The sequence below is a fragment of the Oryza sativa genome, chromosome 5 (assembly GCF_034140825.1).
Source record: "Oryza sativa Japonica Group chromosome 5, ASM3414082v1".
NCBI classification, from domain to species: domain Eukaryota; kingdom Viridiplantae; phylum Streptophyta; class Magnoliopsida; order Poales; family Poaceae; genus Oryza; species Oryza sativa.
Window position 1 is genome coordinate 1,046,331 of NC_089039.1, and position 19,269 is coordinate 1,065,599.

General features: G+C 49.9%; 3 protein-coding genes across 3 annotated transcripts; 1 reads left to right on the plus strand and 2 right to left on the minus strand.

Annotated features, from left to right (window-relative positions):
* Window positions 1-8,128: 8,128 nt before the first annotated feature.
* On the minus strand, window positions 8,129-10,361 carry LOC4337643 (ABC transporter G family member 16). Its single transcript, XM_015783010.3, has one exon. The coding sequence runs from the start codon at window positions 10,305-10,307 to the stop codon at window positions 8,265-8,267; it is 2,043 nt and encodes a 680-aa protein (XP_015638496.1). The 5' UTR covers window positions 10,308-10,361; the 3' UTR covers window positions 8,129-8,264.
* Window positions 10,362-12,089: 1,728 nt separating this feature from the next.
* Window positions 12,090-15,523, minus strand: LOC4337644 (serine/arginine-rich splicing factor RS2Z33). The gene is made up of 7 exons (XM_015785170.3): window positions 15,465-15,523; window positions 14,319-14,428; window positions 13,588-13,627; window positions 13,392-13,487; window positions 13,066-13,262; window positions 12,858-12,953; window positions 12,090-12,748 (listed from the first exon to the last, which is right to left on the minus strand). Exons 2-7 carry the CDS (start codon window positions 14,423-14,425, stop codon window positions 12,313-12,315), a joined length of 972 nt encoding a protein of 323 aa, XP_015640656.1. The 5' UTR covers window positions 14,426-14,428; window positions 15,465-15,523; the 3' UTR covers window positions 12,090-12,312.
* Window positions 15,524-16,220: 697 nt separating this feature from the next.
* Window positions 16,221-18,567, plus strand: LOC4337645 (ABC transporter G family member 16). Its single transcript, XM_015782005.3, has one exon. It carries the CDS (start codon window positions 16,266-16,268, stop codon window positions 18,363-18,365), a length of 2,100 nt encoding a protein of 699 aa, XP_015637491.1. The 5' UTR covers window positions 16,221-16,265; the 3' UTR covers window positions 18,366-18,567.
* The last annotated feature ends 702 nt before the right edge of the window (window positions 18,568-19,269 follow it).

The window sequence follows — 19,269 nt, forward strand, 5'->3', positions numbered from 1 at the left end:
AATCAAACAGGGCAATGATACATCAAGTAAGCAAATTGAATTCATAAAAATCACACTCCATTATTATCATAGTAGCCCCCTGACTGAAAACTTCAAGGAAAAAACTTGAAGTTAGCAGTCAAAGAGGAAAGATACAAACGAAATGCCTAAGCATAAAATCGACGAAGGTGTTCAATATTCCAAGAATTGTTGATGAGAGTACCGTCTTCGCGCTTGAGTCGATAAGAACCTGGCCGAGTAACTTCAGCAATTATGAACGGTCCTTCCCATAAGGGAGATAATTTATGCCGATCCTGTGTTGTTTGAATTTTCCTCAGAACCAGGTCGCCGACTAAAAAGGCTCGCGATCGAACATTCTGATTATGATAACGGCGCAACCCTTACAAATATCGAGTCGACTGAATTAAAGCTGCTTCTCGAGCTTCTTCTAGTCGATTGATGTCGTCTACTCGGCCCTCTTCATAGCCCTCCTCGTTGAAGTTCCGAAATCGTAGTGATTCAAATTCCACTTCACTCGGCAACATTGCTTCTGCACAATAAACCAAAAAGAACGGCGACTGGTCGGTGGCCCGACTAGGAGTAGTGCGTAAAGACCAAAGTACGGACGGCAGCTGATCTACCCACTTGCCAGCGTAGGGACGTAGTCGGTCAAAAACTCGTGCTTTGATCCCTTGAAGTATCATGCCGTTAGCACGTTCGACTTGTCCGTTACTCATGGGGTGTGCCACGGAGGCGTAACAAATTTTGATGCCAAAGTCTTCACAAAAGTCTTTAAATGCTCCGCCAGTGAATTGAGTGCCATTATCAGTGATGATCCGATTAGGTACCCCAAACCGATGCACAATGTTGATGAAAAAATCTCTAGCTTTATCTGCTGTGATCGTGATGACCGGTTTAGCCTCAATCCACTTGGAGAATTTGTTGATAGCCACAAAGAGATGCGTGTAACCGCCGACTGCCCTTTTAAACGAGCCGACCATGTCAAGCCCCCAGACCGCAAACGGCCAGGACAACGGGATGGTTTGCAACTCTTGGGCTGGCAAATGAGTTTGTCTGGCAAAAAATTGACAACCTTCGCATGTCCGCACAAACTTGTCAGCATCAGACACAGCTGTAGGCCAGAAAAAACCTTGCCAGTAAGCTTTGCTGACAATGGTCCGTGCGGCGGCATGATTACCACAAATACCAGAATGTATATCCTTCAACAATTGTCTCGCTTCTTCCAAAGACACACAGCGCTGCAGTATTCCTGATGGACTTTTCTTGTACAACTCAGCCTCATGAATAATGTAAAGTCTGCTGCATCTGGAAATCCGCTCGGCTTCGTTTTTGTCTTGAGGGAGTTCTTGCCTGCTCAAAAATTTTATAAACGGTTCTCTCTAGTCGGCTTCGATCATGCTTATGCCTTGAGTATCCATGGCTTCGACTGTCTCTTTTCTGGGCACGGTTGGTTCGTAAAGGTGTTCGACAAACACATTTGAAGGAGCTGCTTCCCGTTTTGAACCAAAATTGGCCAGTCTGTCGGCTGCTTCATTATTATGTCGGAGAACATGGGTGAGCTCAAGTCCATCAAATTTATTTTCCAACTTGTGTACCTCTTGTCGATAAGCGGTCATATTATCATCTAGGCATGACCACTCTTTCATGACTTGATTGACAACCAACTGAGAGTCTCCACGGACGATTAGTCGGCGAATACCTAGAGATAATGCAATCCTTAGTCCATGAAGTAGCGCCTCATATTCCGCCACGTTATGGGACGCAGAAAAATGTATCCACAATACGTAGCTCAATCTTTCTCCAGTCGGGGAAATCAAGACGACCCCAGCTCCAGTGCCTGTAAGCCTCTTTGACCCATCAAAATGCATAGTCCAATATTCCATCTTTTTCTCTAGCATGTTTTCTTGGCACTCGGTCCACTCGGCAAGGAAATCAGCTAAAGCTTGAGACTTGATCGAAGTTCGTGGCTTGAATGATATGTCCAAAGACATCAACTATAAGGCCCACTTCGCAATCCGTCCATTTGCTTCGCGATTATGAAGTATATCTCCGAGTGGAAATGATGTGACCACCGTGACCGAGTGACTTTGAAAGTAGTGAGATAATTTCCTGACGGTATTTAAGACACCATATAATAACTTTTGAACCTGAGGATATCTGGTCTTGGAGTCGGCTAAAACCTCGCTAACAAAATAAATTGGTCATTGGACTTTTTGAATATGGCCTTCCTCTTCACGCTCAACAACCAGGACCGTGCTCACAACCTGAGAGGTCGCTGACACATATAACAGTAGCGGCTCTTGTGGATGCGGCGAGGCCAAAACTGGTGGAGTAGTGAGAAGTCTCTTGAAGTCTTCAAAGGCTTTTTGTGCTTCGGGTCCCCACTGGAAATTGTCAGTTTTCTTCAGCAGCTTGAAGAAGAGCATCCCCCGCTCGCCGAGTCGTGAGACGAACCGGCTGAGCGCCGCCATGCAACCAGTCAGCTTTTGGACGTCTTTTTGGGAGCTTGGCGGTTTCATGTTGAGGATGGCGTTGATTTTCTCCGGGTTGGCCTGTATGCCTCTTTGAGATACCATAAATCCGAGCAACTTCCCTGACGGTACTCCGAAGATGCACTTTTCCGGGTTTAGTTTCATCTTGAAAGCACGAATGCTTGTAAAAGTTTCTTCTAAATCCGCAATCAGGTCATCCTTCTGCTTGGTCTTGACAACTACATCATCAACATAGGCTTCAACATTGCGACCGATCTGAGTTGAAAAACATCTTTGAATCATGCGTTGATAGGTTGCTCCTGCGTTCTTCAATCCAAAGGGCATGGTGATGTAGCAGTAGGCCCCAAAGGGCGTAATAAACGAAGTCTTCAAGCAGTCGGATTCTTTTAGTCGGATCTGATGATATCCCGAGTAACAGTCCAAGAAGCTGAGTAACTCACAGCCGGCCGTTGAATCGACCACCTGGTCAATGCGAGGTAACCGAAAAGGGTCTTTGGGACAAGATTTGTTGAGGTCGGTATAATCGACACACATGCGCCATTGCCCCGTCTTTTTCCGAACCAGGACTGGGTTAGCCAGCCAGTCGGGATGAAGGACTTCCTTAATGAAGCCTGCTGCTAATAGCTTGGTTAATTCCTCCTTGATCGCATCCTTCCTGTCCTGTGCAAAACGGCGGAGTCATTGCTTGATGGGTTTGGCGTCTTCCTTAACATGTAAAGAGTGCTCAATCACCTCTCTGGGGATACCAGGCATATCGGATGGTTTCTACGCAAAAATGTCTTTATTATTCTGAAGAAAGGTGATGAGCGCGCTTTCCTATTTACAATCTAACTCAGCGCCTATTACAGCAGTCTTATCAGGATCGGAGGGATCTAAGGGAATCTTTTTCGTCTTGGCATCACTTTCTTCGGTCTTCGTCAGCTTGGTTGCAGGCACTTCTCCTTCGCTTGCCGTGGTCGCAGCCAGTCGGATCTCTTCGCGGGCGAGAGTAGTCTCGTGGGTTTGGGCCATCTTGCAACTTTCTTTGTCGCATGTGACGGCCTGCTTGATGTCGCTCCGTTGTGATATGACTCCTCGAGGACCAGGCATCTTCATCATCATGTAGGTGTAGTGTGGGACGGCCATAAATTTAGCTAAAGCCGGTCGTCCGAGTATAGCATGGTATGCTGTCTCGAAATCAGCAACTTCGAAACAAACATTTTCTGTGCGGAAATTCTCTCGAGTGCCGAAGGTAACTGGAAGAGTGATCTGGCCGAGTGGTGTAGCTGACAATCCTGGGATAACACCGTGGAAGGGTGCATTACTCGGTTTTAATTCCGTGCGAGGAATCTGCATATCGTCCAGGGTCTTAGCGAAAAGGATGTTGAGTGCGCTGCCACCATCGATGAGAGTCCGTCGGAGCTTGACATTGCGAACCACTGGGTCTAGTACCAGGGGGTACCGCCCCGGGTGGACCACTTGGTCGGGATGATCCGAGCGGTCGAACTTAAGTGCTATCTCTGACCACCGAAGATATTGGGGTGTGTTAAGCTGAACCGCATTGATCTCCCGTTCTGTTAGCTTCTGTTTTCTCTTAGACTCATAAGCCAGGGGTCCGCCGAAGATGTGATTAAGTTCTTTGCGATGATCTTGAAAACCAGTCGGGGCATCGTCTTCATCGTCTTTCTTCTTTGATGTGCCTTGATCTCCGTCTGAAGGTTTACGTGCGTTCTTGACGTATTGCTCCGTGAACTGTTTGTAGACGAAGCAATCTTTGGCCACGTGGTTGGAGTTGGGATGATGCGGACATTGGGAGTTCATTATCTTGTCGAAGGTGTTGACGCGGGAACGTTGTCGGGAAGATGGAGAGATGGTCGCCACAAGTTCTTCGGGCTTACGCTTGCGATCCTTGTAGTTGTTACTTCCACTCCCTCCTGCAGTCGGCGTGTCCTTCTTTGGCTTCTAAGTGGTGCCCGACTGTTTGGACGCGGTGATAGCATCTTCGGCTTTGGCATACTCGTTGGCTTTTTCGAACATCTGCTTAACCGTCCTGGGAGGCTTACGTCCGAACTTGCCGACTAGGTCGTCGTGGCGAATGCCTTTAGTGAAGGCGGCGATGATGACGTCGTCGGTGATGTCGGAGATCTTGTTGCGTTGTTCGGAGAAGCGTCAGATGTAATCTCGAAGGGATTCTCCAGACTTCTGAACGACGTTGTAGAGATCAAACTGTGTGCCGGGGCGTTCAAAGGTGCCCTAGAAGTTGGCGATGAAATGATCACGAAGTTCCGCCCATGATCCGATCGTGCCACGGGGTAGTCCGTGGAGCCAGGATCGGGCGGAGTCCGCTAGGGCCACTGGTAGATAGTTTGCCATGGCCTTGCTGTCTCCTCCTGCTGCGCGGATTGCGAGTCCGTAGACGGTGAGCCAAGACTCTGGATTAGTGGTGTCGTCATACTTCTCGTTTCCAGTCGGCTTAAAGCCGGCTGGCCAATCCACTCGACGCAGGTCATTAGTGAAGGCAGCTACTCTATCCACGTCGTCGTCGTGGCGATTTGGTGAATGACGGTGACCTCGTGCTGCACGGCGCTGGTTGATCGTGTCGCGAAGGTCGACGGGACGCTGGTGGGGTGGAGAGCGAGGCCGTTCGACTCGGCGCTCCCTGTGACGTTCGGGAGGCGTGTGAACAGATCGTTCGTCGTGACCCCTGCTCCTGCGACTAGAACCTGTGCCGGTGATGCTGAGGCTTGGCTGATAATAATCATGAGATCGGAAGTGAAGGATTCGGCTACCAGTCAGGGTGCGGGTGCTTGCGGAGTTGGCTGGAACCGAGGCAGCGATCATGGTCTTCGTCTGGTTCAAGATGTTGACAACATGATCAGCTTGGTTGAGTGCGTCTTCCTTGAGGAGGGTGTCGAGGAGAGTGATTGCTGCAACCACGTTCTGCTGGGGGGTGCGAAAGACCGCTGTTCCATCGACGTCTTGTTGCCCAATGAGTTCTCTCGCTCGGCGCCCAGATTCCAAGGCGCGTTGCCGTCGATCTTCAGCCTCCTTTGCAATCCGTTCGTGATCTTGCTGCTCACGTTGTAGTCGTTCTCGCTCCTGTCGCTGTCGCTCTTCCTCCAGTCGGCGACGTTCAGCTTCTTGGCGTGCACGATCTTGGTCTACTTCTCGGGCTTGGCGTTGTTCCTCCGTTTCATTGTCAGCCATGAATACGCCGAAGAAGAGGGGCATGTAGTTATCCTCATAGCTGTCGTCGAAGTTGTCGAGGTCGCCGTGGTCGTAGTGGTAGCCGAAATCGTCGTAGTCGAGGATCTCGGTTAGTCGAGAACTAACGCCGGGGGAGCTAAGGTAACCATCCAACTCTTTCGTCGAGACTGTCCCAAGAGGTTGGAGTATAACGCCAACCTCTCTGGATCTAGATTGGATCGGGGCCGAAGCCGGAGCTCGCCTAGATCTTCGAATGGGAGATGTCTTGGCAGTGAAGACAGCGGCCAAATCATCAGGAAGTTTCATCAGGATTGAGGGATAGGACCCATCGTCTTGATCTGGTCGCGGAAGAGTAGATTGGATCTCGCCCGAGTGGTTTGAAGCCGACTCGGGAGAGATGATCTTGGAGTAGGCCTCGGCCGAGTTCGGAATACCGAAGGGCACGGGGACCTGGTCTCTCCCCGACTGGTTTGAATCCGAGTCAAGGAGAGAGATCTTGCCGAAGTCGTTGGTGATGAAGTTGAGGCTGCCGAACTGAAACGCCTGCCCGGGGGGGAAGGCGAAGTCGTCGATGCCAGAAATGAAACCCATCGCACTTAGTCGGCGAGAACTTGACGGACCCCTACCTGGCGCGCCAACTGTCGAAACAAGATTTCGGCAATAATAAAAGGGGGTGGCTATCAAGCTAGGAAAGTGGATGGGTTTAGAGATAAGGAATTTTATACAGGTTCAGGCCTTCTTATTCAAGAAGTAATACCCTACTCCTGTCCGGGGATAATTCCGCCAAGTGTGTTATTGATTGTATGATTGGGAGAAAAAAGAATCGTCCCAAGAGGAACCCGGACCTCTCCTTATATAGGGGAAGGGATCCGTATTACAAAGTACAGTCCATATCCTAACGGAATATGGGATTACAGATAAAATACAATCGTAACCGACTAGGATCCCGGGTATTTTCTTGACATACAAGTTTAGAATCTAACCCGAGTCCTCATAAAGATATTCTATCTATATTTGGTACCGTATATCCAGCTGGAATATAACCGCTATGTAGATATGGGGTAACCATAATCTCCACAGATATACAATTCTTTTTCTTAAAAAAAAGAACAACGTTAATTAATTAATCCATTTTGCTTTCTGATTTCAGCTTTGACTAGTTGATAGAGGGAAATCGTCCACCCAAGAGAACGGTAGCAAAATCTGGTTTACTGCCGCTTACTCCATATTTGTACGATAGCAGCTTCCTGTGTTTCCATCTTGTCATCTTATTCAGAATTAGATATTCCACTCCTGTGCTTTCCATCATTTTAACTTTGCATAAAAATGTAACCATTCATTACCGAAGACTGGCCCTCTCGATCATATTCATCGATCGAGCGAAGCAATGCACCAGCCGGTAAGAGGCAGAAGATGAAATGGCATGCTGATAACCCACTCATAAATCACACCAACACAAAAGAAGATACATCATTATTTAAGAAGCACTCGTATTGATGAGTCTCAATCTAAAGTTAATGAAAATTTGCATAACCTTATGCTTCAAATTAATTCAATCCCCTTTTCGATTGTTATACTTTTTTTTTGTTGTGTTGTAAGAATGGGTCAAACTATTATTTCTGCATAAGTATAGCATATGCGTACGACGGAACCATCGTCACCCACCTTTACAACAGAACAAGTTTACAAAGTTTAGAGGGAAACTCTTTTAATCCCTCGATAGTATGTTTTGTAGTTCTAATCTACCAGTTCCAAAACCTGACCCCTATAACCTCGTCCCATCCCCCTGACGTTGAAACTTGGTGGAATGGAACCAACCATGTGGGAAGCAAAGCTCAAATACGGATTATCAGAGGCTCGCTACTTACTACTTGGTGGAACATCTTGCAAGAAAGAAACAGAAGATTTTTTCAAAATTTTTACTTCTCAGTAAATGAAGTAGCACATCTTATCAAGCAAGATTTGGATTTGCGCAAACTAGCTTTTAAGCCCCCCCTGATTTACTTTGCTTCTTAAGCTGTATTTCATCTCTATTACAGTCCCTGTAAACTCTTTGCTAGGCTTCGGCCTTTTCCCTAATTTAAATTCCAGCAGAACTTATGCCGTCGTTCTTCTAAAAAAAAGTATGTTTTGCCGTTCTTAGTTAAAATTTAATTTGTTGTTTTTTTAGAACTTATGCAGACCGAATATGAACTTGCATATTGGTGAACTCATATATCAGATATTAAAGGAGTGTTTGGCATAGCTCTAGATCCAAGATTTCTTAGAGCTGGGTATTTCAACCTCTATCCATGGACCTGGAACTATAATTAAATTGATAACATTTGAATTAATCATTTTATTTTCATTTTAGGTGAAATATAGAATTTTGAACCACTATAAATAAACATACAAACTTCAAATCCAATGTGGATATGAGAACTGTAATTGTGCCAAACAAGACCTAATATGAATTGAACATTTCCTCAATTCTTTATTATCATCAAATCTGATCAAAGAATTTTACATGGCTTTCAAGTATGAATACAAAATTTTTAAAAAATGAAGTATTACAAACATGCACTTGACACATACATACCAAAGGGCTTAGCGCCTCTTGTTCTTGCTGCCAAAGTGCAGCACGATATAGAACAGAAACCGGAAAAAGAAACCAAACGCCACGGTGACCAGCAAGCACTTCCACCTGCCGATGTCCGTGACAGCCTGCTGCGCCAGCACGTCGGCGCCGGTCACCACGCACGTCTCCGCCGTCAATGGCGCGCCGAGCGTGGCGCCGATGGCGTCGAGCACCTTGAGCTTGACGGCCTTGGACATGGCGCCGATCGGCGTCCCGTCGAACATCTCGACGCCGCGGGAGAAGCACCGCGCCGCGTCGCGGAACTCGTTCTGGAGCACCGCCTGGTACGGATACTTGACCAGCGACAGGTAGTGGAACCAGATCCAGTAGCTGGGGATGCGGTCGCGGTTGATGAAGAAGCCGGAGAAGAGCAGGAAGTAGGCGAGGATGGCGACGACCACCGTGTATCCCAGCATGACGTGCGGCACCACCGCGGACAGGAACGTCACGAACCCGCTCCCCGCCCAGAACGACGCCAGCACGGTCAGCGCGAAGAAGGCGAACGACGCGCCACCGCCGGAGAGCCTGACGGCGAAGAAGGTGGTCACCGCGAACGCCAGCGACAGCACCACCAGCGGCGGGAACGCGACGGCGGTGTTGGCCACCACGTAGGAGAGTCTCCGGTACGCGTTGTGCGCCGTTTCCCGGAGGTAGATGTGGCGCTCCTGGACGAACACCGGCAGCGCGTCGGCGCAGACGTAGAACATGGTGGACATGGCCATGGCGAAGAAGCCGAGACGCTCCTGGACTCCCTTGGGCGTGTCGTCGAGGCGCCAGAAGATGGTGGCGAGGATGAACCCCGTCACCATGATCGTGCCGAGCCGCATCACGAACAGCTCCGGCATGCGCCTCGTGTTGGTGAACGCCCTCTTCATCAGCACCCACACCTCCACGTACCACGGGTTCGCGTACGTCGGCACCGACGTCGATGACAATGTCCCCGAGCCGCTGCCGGCGACGAGCTTCCCCCTCGACACGCTCTCCGCGATGGCGAGCTCGAGCGGCATGGTGCATCGCTGACTGCGGTCCTTGTCGTCCTTGGTGTCCAGGAGAGCGCCGAGCGATGATTGCCATCTTGAGCTGAACTTGACGAGCATGGCGGCGCCGTCGGGCTGGTGCTCGAGCTCGCGGATGGTGTCGAGTGCGAACTCGACGAGGTTCTCGTTGTCCGGGATGGGGTAGCCGAACACGGAGAAGAAGGGCTTGAGCCCCGACGGCGAGCCGGCGTAGACGGTGCGGCCGCGGGAGAGGAGGAGGAGGCGGTCGAGGATGTTGAGGATGCGCGCGCTGGGCTGGTGGATGGTCATGACGATGACGCTGCCGCTCTGCGCGATGCGGCGGAGCACCTGCACCACCATGAACGCGCTCGCCGAGTCCAGCCCGGAGGTGGGCTCGTCGAGGAACAGCAGGATGGGGTCGTGGACGATGTCCGTGCCGATGGAGACGCGGCGGCGCTCGCCGCCGGACACGCCGCGGTGGGCCTCGTCGCCGACGATGGTGTCCGCGGCGCGGGCGAGGCCGAGCTGGCCGATGAGCGCGTCGACGCGGGCGCGCTTCTTGTCCGGCGAGAGCGCGCGCGGGAGGCGGAACTCGGCGGCGAACATGAGCGTCTCCCGCACCGTGAGCATCGGGTACAGCACGTCGTCCTGCATGACGTACGCGGAGATCGCCCGGACGCGGCGGCCGTGGAGCGCCTCGCCGTTGAGCTCCACCCTGCCGCGGAGGCTCCCCCGCGCGATGCGCCCGGCGAGCGCATCGAGCAGCGTCGACTTTCCGGACCCGCTGGCGCCCATGACGGCCAGGACCTCGCCGTCGCGCGCCTCGCCGGAGATGCCGTCGAGCAGCGCCTTGGCCGGCGGCGCGTCCGTCGGCAACGGCGGCAGCAGGCCGGCGCGGCGGCTGCCGACGGTGTAGGAGAGGTCGGTGAACGTGAGGGCGTACGGCACCGGCGTGGATTGGGCGGCGGCGTCGTCGATGTCGAGCACGACGCAGTCGCCGGGGAGGATCGCCATGTGTGTGTTGTGTAGAGTGGCACAAAACTCGGGCTTGTCTTGTTGACTTGGATGATGGATGGATGGGAGAGCGCGCGGAGTGATGGCGATTTAAATGGGATCGATTAGTCCGAGGTGGAGTCCGACTCGGTCGGACGAGTCCGGCTCGGTCGGGGCTCTATAGACCGAGACCGATTCGGCACGTCAGTAGTACAAGAGAGCTATATTACGGCGAAAATGATATACGTGCCGGTACAACCTTGTTGTCCAGCTATTGTGTCCTCCATACTATTCTAAGTGCAACCATAAATTTTCGTGTTTAAATTTGATCGTCCATGTTGTTTAATTTTTTTTAATTAGTATTTTATTGTTATGGGATGATAAAACATAAATAATATTTTAGGTATGATTTTTTTTAAAAAATAAATAAAACGAATGAACAAAATTTAGTACGGAAAAGCATGATTGTACATTAAATGGGACGAAGAGAGTATGACCATAGCCACAATGAAAGGCTCAGACGGCAAATGTCTCATTCTGTAATAGAATCTGACACGCGCAGGTGATGCCGTAATGAAGTCGGCCATCAGTCGAACACTGGCGTCGTATATATACATCCATATATGACCACTGGCGTTCATATTACTGTGGAGTAGTGCTATACATCCAACTCTCATACAACTGCGCTGAACCAATCAATCACGGAGTTCATAAGCATTCACTTGGACCTGTCAAAACGATTTAAAACTTGAGCTTATGTACAGTGATATGCAGGTCGAACAGGTGCAGTCGTACGCACACTTAGGGCCTATTTGGTTGATGCCCTCACCAACATGCCTGAAAAATTTGGGTGCCTGAGAGCTACCTGATAGGATGATAAATTTTGCCTGCTCAGGCAGCCTGAACACTTGTCTCACTTGTCTGTTTGGTTGTTCTTCCGCGCCTGTGAAAACTAAACGTGATTAAGCTTTTAATTATTACGGTTGTTATAAAGTGTTAGCAAAAAAATAAAATATTTGGATGTGTTGTATCCCTCCTTGAAAGCACAAATAAAATATATTTGTATGGTCGGTTGCTTCTACAATTTACAGTACCTATACTACATTATTATAAGCGGTAATTAGGATTAATGAGCGTAGCTGCGCCGCCCTGGAGCTCGCCTGACTCAGGCTAATAAGGCTCCAAAAGAGCTCAGGCCAGGGAAGGAGAAACTAAGGTCAGGACACCAACCAAACAAGGTCCCGGCTGGTCTCAGGCTTACGTCTGGTGTCCAACCAAACATGCCCTTATTCCGATTACTGCGTGCTTTACTGCTTTTAGGCTCTGCTTGTTAAGTGCTACTCCAAATGCCCGCTGCAAAGCGTGTTAGTGATGGTCTCTTTATGGGGTAACTGGGGTAATCTTGACAGCTGCAAAGCGTGTTAGCGTTAGTAACTGGGGTAATCCTTCCTTATGCTCTCTTTATGGGCATTAATTCCAAGCATGTTTCTGACCAACAGAAACACGAGACAAGAGTACAAGACAAATGTAGCTGTTTACAGTAGCTACTAGCTGCACACATTTGTTGCCACGAGCTGACATGAGATGAGATTCAGAGTACGAAGACGAGAAGTCGAGAACACCTGAGCCACCACAAACTTCCAAAGCAGCTTCTGAGGTCTACAACAACATTTAGCACTTCAAAGATAAAAGGTAACTGCCATCGACGTCGTTCAGCGCGCAAAGCAACAAAATTTTCAATCTGAAGATACAAATCTATCTGCAAAAACAATGTGATTTGGAAGTTCAACGGACCATCCATCGTACACCAATAGCAAAATACGCTGTCGTTTTGAGAAAAGAACCAAATACACTTATCTCGTCTTAAAACAGGACTGTGACTATTACAACCATAGCATGACATTCACAAAGTAACAAAATACGCTGTCGTTTTTGAGAAAAGAGCAAATACACTCATCTCGTCTTAAACCGGGAATGTAACCATTACAACCATAGCATGACGAACGCCATAGACTGCGATTAAATTTCAGGCTTCAGGAGACTCGCTCGGTCTAGGTGAGCGTGAGCCACCACGGCTACCACCGTCACCATTTCCATCCCTAGGACTTCGGCTACCGTTGTCCATTGGGCTAGGGCTTCCATTGTTCCTTGGGCTTGGGCTGCGCCCGTTGGCAGCTGCAGGGCTACGGTAGCCATCAGACGGGCTCCTGCTGTTCTCCCTGCCCCGGGGGCTGTCACCGTGATCTGAGCCATTACGCTCAGCATTATCCTTGGGTGGTGGGCTCACCTGGTCCTGTGGACTCCTTGGACTACGGCTACCATCAGGGGTGGGGCTGCGCTTCTTTTCATTTGCTGCTGGGGAGATGGATCGCCTGGGACTCCTGCTGTAACTAAGACTCCTTGATCTTTCAAGCTCTCTGCGTGCCCTGGGAGATCCAGACAGGGATCTGGACCTAGACCGGCTGATATAAAGAATGTAAAAGAAGCAGGGTGAGGTCAACATAACATATCTGTGATTTGGACAGACAGCATGGTGTATTATAATTTGAACATGTGGCGTTTGAAGCATACCTGTAACTGCGGCTCCGGCTCCGGCTCCGGCTATAGCTCCGACTGCGACCACGTCCACGGCGTGGCGATGGAGAGCATGAATAACTTCTCTCACGCCTGAAAAAAAAAGAAGTATGCATTGGAGAAATCTAAGTTAAATTATTCAAATACAGTACCTCGGAACAATTGCAAGTGCTGCTCTTTATCAGATCAACTTATCAATCAATACCTGAGATTTCTTGGGCTGTTTTGACAGTTTCTTTCTATGTGACCTCTCTCCCCACAGCGGTAACATTTGTTCTTCCAGTCACCAGCCTTGCAGTCTCTTGCCCAGTGACCATCAATCCCACAGTTAAAACACCGACCTGTTCCAGGAGGAGGTCCTCTCCCCATATATTCACGTGAACCACCAGGACCACGTGGAACCTGCATGCTCAATTTGTTGAAAAGAGCATCAGTCAACAAAAAATACAGATCAATTCAGCAGCAGCTTCATATTAAAGAAAAAAAATAGAATCAGGATGTGCTTAGAGAAGCAACCGAAGAACAGCATACCCCTTTAGCAAACTCAACAAGAATGCGGCTTCCATCAACATCCCTGCCATCAAGGTTGTACCTTGCTTCCTCAGCATCACGGGGATCACTGAACTCCTGTTTGGTAAAAGAGACATCCGAAAAATGTTGGACTTGTGAACTAAAAGGTACAATTTAGAAAAGAGAGAAAAAAATGAGGGAAGAATAATTCACATACAATAAATGCGTAGTCGCGCTTCAACTCCACTTCACGTATTCTGCACCAATGGTTGCCAAACAGTAAGCCATCATGATTCAAGTACTCAAATGCATCACCGACTTGCAACGTCCACTAAAACAGTCAATAACATTACACCAAGGGCGCCCTTCAACAAAGTCCTCGACAAACTTTGGAAGAATGGCCACCAATTCCACCAAGGGCACCCCTTCCACCAGACCATCACAGACCTCCCGGTTTGTGTAAAAAACCGAAAAACCTTCAACAAGATCATTCAAGTCAAACACACAAGACCCGGGGGGGTACTTCTACAGCATACTTTAAGAATTAATAGAAAATGCCACACCAAAAGGCTTCAAGGAACTCGTCCACAAAGTAGCTGAAAAAAGAGTGGTACCACTGAACCCAACAACTGCTATGAGCTGGCCCATTGGAAAGGGTAGGAAGGATCCAGTGCTTACTAGTCTATGCTCAGCACAGAAGACTCGCACACAATTTGGAAAGGTTACAATTTTAATGGGAAATAATTAAATTTCTACAGTGAAATTTGAACGTACCAAGTTGTTGTAATATCAACTGTTTAGCAAGTGTTATCATAGTAATAGTGTTTTACATTTATACACAGAAAATGCAGCTTATTACAAATTTAACAGAAAAAAAATCCATAAACTTCTGCAAAAAATCTGCGCTTCAGAGAAATAAAATCTTAAGGACCATGGTTCTGTCCGTACCTTCCATATCTGCTGAAATGGTATTCTAGGTCACGAGAACGAGTGCGGGAAGACAGTCTACCAACATACAAGCGCGTGCTTCCATAACGATCATCATAGCGCGGCATCTCCTGAAGACAACAGCAAAAATACATCAGTACTATTCAAAATCTAATGAATGATTGGAAGGAGGATGAATACTGGTACAAATGAAGATCTACAGTTAGTGGATGCTTTTTTATGCAGGAAAAACTAACGGAATAGAAGTTTTTGATAATTACAACATCCATTTCACTACAGAATAGACTCATATTTAGGGGGCCTAGCAAGTAATCACATTAGAGGATGAGCTATGGCATGATTAGATAGGCCTTGCCGCCCAGAGCAGCATACACAAGATCAACAGGCATAGATGCAGCCATTAAAGTTCACAAAGAATCAGTTAAGGCAAGTCTAGCCATAGCATCCCCTATAAGAACCTGTAATCTTAGGACTAACATGAAATAAATCTACTTGACGTGCCTGCAAACAATTCAATGTAACTACAAAGAATCACAATATGAGCAATTGTAGCATCTTAGGTTGCATGAACTAATTAACACATAGCAGAGACTAAAAACTGGGGCGCTTGCACTATATGATAGAATCATCAATGTCCACTTACAAAGAAAGCAGCGCGTCACCAACAGTCTATGCTATCATTAATACTCACATAAACCTATACATAAGAGGGGTTTAAGCACAAGGGTGGGGGTTTAAACATATGGGTTTAAGAGGCTTCACAGCTTTACCCTTTTTACTTGAGCTTTCTGATTTCAGGTCAAAAATTATCTAGAGCTTGTTACTTGTTGCCCTCGGCGAAAAGTAAATCCAATCAGATGCAACATGACCAAATCCTCTCTGCGAGCGGCACACAGGCGACGCGAAGCTCTACAAACCCGCGCCGGCGATCGATGGGGCAGCCATGGTCGATGGCCTCCAAATCTGACATGTTCGATTCCGATTTCGCTCCTATCCCTTCCTTCCCCACACTAGGTTGCTATAATCGATGAAACAAACGAACCTACGGCGAGCGCGCGCGCGCGCGCGTGCAGGAACGGAATCGAACAACAGCGAGAGAAAAATTGAGAAAAAAAAATCCGGAGCTCGGGGAGGAGGATCTCGAACCTTGGAGGAGAATGGCGGCGAAATCCTAGGTCGGGGGCGGCGCGGATGCGGCGGCTGTCAGAAGGGCGGAGCTCGGGATGTGGGAGGAGGAGGGCTATTTATTCGGCGTCGCAGATCTGGATGGACGGGTCAGATTGTCTACGGGATGAATGGACGGACAGGATTGGTTTGAGTTGTCGTGTTTCCTCTCGGCGGCGCGGGGCACGTGCACGTTCACGCCTTCTATGCTTCACACCAACGTTCACCGAGTCACTGAATGGTGGGCCGAGCAGGCCCAGAGCCCAGCCCAATTGTGATGAGAATGGCCCATGTATAGTTCATTATTTTAGGCTTTGAACTTTATAAATACTACTCAAATTTTCATCAAGAAATATTCATATTGATGGTGCTATATTTTCCATCAGAAAATATTCAAGTTTTTAGACATCTGTTTATACTATAAACTCCATATCATAGACTACAAATTTTTTATATACTTACGATGCAAATTCCAAATTGTACGCTACAAATTTAAAATCTCACACTATAATTTCCGTAATTCTCCGTATATAGAACAGTTGTAAGAAAAGCAATTGATTGCGCACTTGATCCATACCTTACATTCTTGATTACACATTGCTGACTTTATCGTGATGAGTAAATTAAATTTGCACAGTCGATTGTTTAGCCTGACACGAGTCTTCAAGTCTGAACCCAAATCGAGCCAACCAAACACGCTCCTATATAAAGGCCGCGACCAACACGCACCGCACCGCAAACTAACACCGCGGTGTGATCCATTCTGCAAGTGATCCGTTCTGCATGGCGACCTCCGCCCACACGGTGCTCGACGTCGACTCCGGCGGCGGCGCGGCGACCGCGGCGGCCGGCCCGCCGGTGCCGTACCTGCTGTCCTTCACCGACCTCTCGTACAGCGTCAGGAAGGGCGGCGGCGGGGTCCTGTCGTGCCTGCCGTCGAGCCGCCGCCGCCGCCACAGCAACCGCCTGGCGTCCGCGGACGCGCCGGCGCCGCCCGACGCGCCCACCAAGGCGCTGCTCGACGGCATCTCCGGCGAGGCGCGGGACGGCGAGCTGTTCGCCGTCATGGGGGCCAGCGGGTCCGGCAAGTCCACGCTGGTCGACGCGCTCGCCGGCCGCATCGCGCGGGAGAGCCTCCGCGGCGCCGTCGAGCTCAACGGCGAGCCGCTCCATGGGCGCCGCCTCCGCGCCATCTCCGCGTACGTCATGCAGGACGACCTGCTGTACCCGATGCTCACCGTGCGGGAGACGCTGCTGTTCGCCGCCGAGTTCCGCCTCCCGCGCGCGCTCTCGCCGGACAAGAAGCGCGCCCGCGTCGACGCGCTCATCGACCAGCTCGGCCTCGCGCGCGCCGCGGACACCATCATCGGCGACGAGGCCCACCGCGGCGTGTCCGGCGGGGAGCGCCGCCGCGTGTCCATCGGCACGGACATCGTCCACGACCCCATCCTGCTGTTCCTCGACGAGCCCACCTCCGGGCTGGACTCGGCGAGCGCGTTCATGGTGGTGCAGGTGCTCCGCCGCATCGCGCAGAGCGGCAGCGTCGTCATCATGACCATCCACCAGCCCAGCGCGCGCATCCTCAACATCCTCGACCGCCTCCTCCTCCTCTCCCGCGGCCGCACCGTCTACGCCGGCACGCCGGTGGGGCTCAAGCCCTTCTTCTCCGAGTTCGGCGACCCCATCCCGGACAACGAGAACCCGGCCGAGTTCGCGCTCGACACCATCCGCGAGCTCGAGCACCAGCCCGACGGCGCCGCCCCGCTCGCCGACTTCAACGTCAAGTGGCAGTCCATGCACGCCGCACTCCCGGCAGCTGACAGCAAGGACAGCAAGCGATGCACCATGCCACTCGAGCTCGCCATCACGGAGAGCGTGTCGAGGGGGAAGCTCGTCGCCGGCAGCGGCTCGGGGACGGCGTCGTCGACCTCGGTGCCGACGTTCGCGAACCCGCTGTCCGTCGAGGTGTGGGTGCTGATGAAGCGATCCTTCACGAACACGGGGCGCATGCCGGAGCTGTTCGTGATGCGGCTCGGCACGATCATGGTGACGGGGTTCATCCTCGCCACCATCTTCTGGCGCCTCGACGACACGCCCAAGGGAGTCCAGGAGCGTCTCGGCTTCTTCGCCATGGCGATGTCCACCATGTTCTACGTCTGCGCCGACGCGCTGCCGGTGTTCGTCCAGGAGCGCCACATCTACCTCCGAGAGACAGCGCACAACGCGTACCGGAGACTCTCCTACGTGTTCGCCAACGCCGTCGTCGCGTTCCCGCCGCTGGTGTTCCTGTCGCTGGCGTTCGCGGTGACCACCTTCTTCGCCGTCGGCCTCGCCGGCGGCGGCGGTTCGTTCCTGTTCTTCGTGCTGATCATCCTGGCGTCGTTCTGGGCGGGGAGCGGGTTCGTGACGTTCCTGTCCGCGGTGGTGCCGCACGTCATGCTGGGATACACGGTGGTCGTCGCCATCCTCGCCTACTTCCTGCTCTTCTCCGGCTTCTTCATCAACCGCGACCGCATCCCGAGCTACTGGATCTGGTTCCACTACCTGTCGCTCGTCAAGTACCCGTACCAGGCGGTGCTCCAGAACGAGTTCCGCGACGCGACGCGGTGCTTCTCCCGCGGCGTCGAGATGTTCGACGGGACGCCGATCGGCGCCATGTCCAGGGCCGTCAAGCTCAAGGTGCTCGATGCCATCAGCAAGACGCTCGGCACCAACATGACGGCGAACACCTGCGTCACCACCGGCGCCGACGTGCTGGCGCAGCAGGCCGTCACTGACATTGGCAAGTGGAAGTGCCTGCTGGTCACCGTGGCGTGGGGGTTCTTCTTCCGGGCTCTCTTCTACGTCGTCTTGCTCGTCGGCAGCAAGAACAAGAGGAGGTAGAGAGAGAGGGGCCGATCATGTTCAGCTGATATGATGTCTGAATTAATGACAGCAAGAAATGTGTGATATGCTAGTAGTGTATTTGTTTGTGTAATTTTCTCATTTTGTTGAAGATGCAGTTCATGTATGTGAATGTGTTCAGTTTTACTGGCTGTTATACACTAAAACATACAGAATTACATGTTGATATACTGTTTCTCAATGACCCTTCTGTTCTGAGGCTCTCTCTGATTTTATTTTTATGCCTTCTACTATTATTATTTTTTCAAGGGAACGGCAAGGAGCTCCTGCATTTCACTATAGAAGAAGAGAGTTGATCAATGATAAACAGATGTTAAAAAATGAGTAGCTCTTTTTGAACAAATGTGCAAAACTATATGTTCTGTAACAGTATATGTTCAATAGTAAGAAACTATATTTCACAGCTACGATAAAGAAATGTGCAGTTGTATATGTTGTGTACAACTGAGAGTTACACTGTTATTAGTTAATAGTTATTATCAACAATAAATATGTCACACAGTTAAGAAGATGGGCAGCATTGAAAATATCAAAAGTAAAAAAAAAAAGGCATGGTATACTGAATTTTGTACCATTTGACGTATGCTACCTAACTCTGTTTTAATAATCATATATTTCCTTCCTCTATCTGTTTTTAGCTGGTGCCTTGCTCCTGGCTAAATGATAATGACAAGGATGCAACAAGTTGTTGCACATTTGGGTTTCCTCAAGGAAACTGAAATTAAAAGATGTTCGGTTGCATTGATCCTTTTGTTGAATTGGTGCTGCCAAAAAGGCATGGTTTTCTATCATCATTCGGATGGTTAGTTCTGCCAAACAGTTTAAATTTGTAGTATTGAAAAGGTTGCACCACACATGATTTACTTGCTCAATCTTCAGGTTC

Coding starts and splice junctions, on each gene's coding strand:
- LOC4337643 (XM_015783010.3), bottom strand. CDS start 10,307: ATGGCGATCCTCCCCGGCGACTGCGTCGTGCTCGACATCGACGACGCC.
- LOC4337644 (XM_015785170.3), bottom strand. CDS start 14,425: ATGCCGCGCTATGATGATCGTTATGGAAGCACGCGCTTGTATGTTGGT. Junction 13,628..14,318: donor CATTTCAGCAGATATGGAAG/GTACGGACAGAA, acceptor CCATTGGTGCAG/AATACGTGAAGTGGAGTTGA. Junction 12,749..12,857: donor AGCCGGAGCCGCAGTTACAG/GTATGCTTCAAA, acceptor TCTTTATATCAG/CCGGTCTAGGTCCAGATCCC.
- LOC4337645 (XM_015782005.3), top strand. CDS start 16,266: ATGGCGACCTCCGCCCACACGGTGCTCGACGTCGACTCCGGCGGCGGC.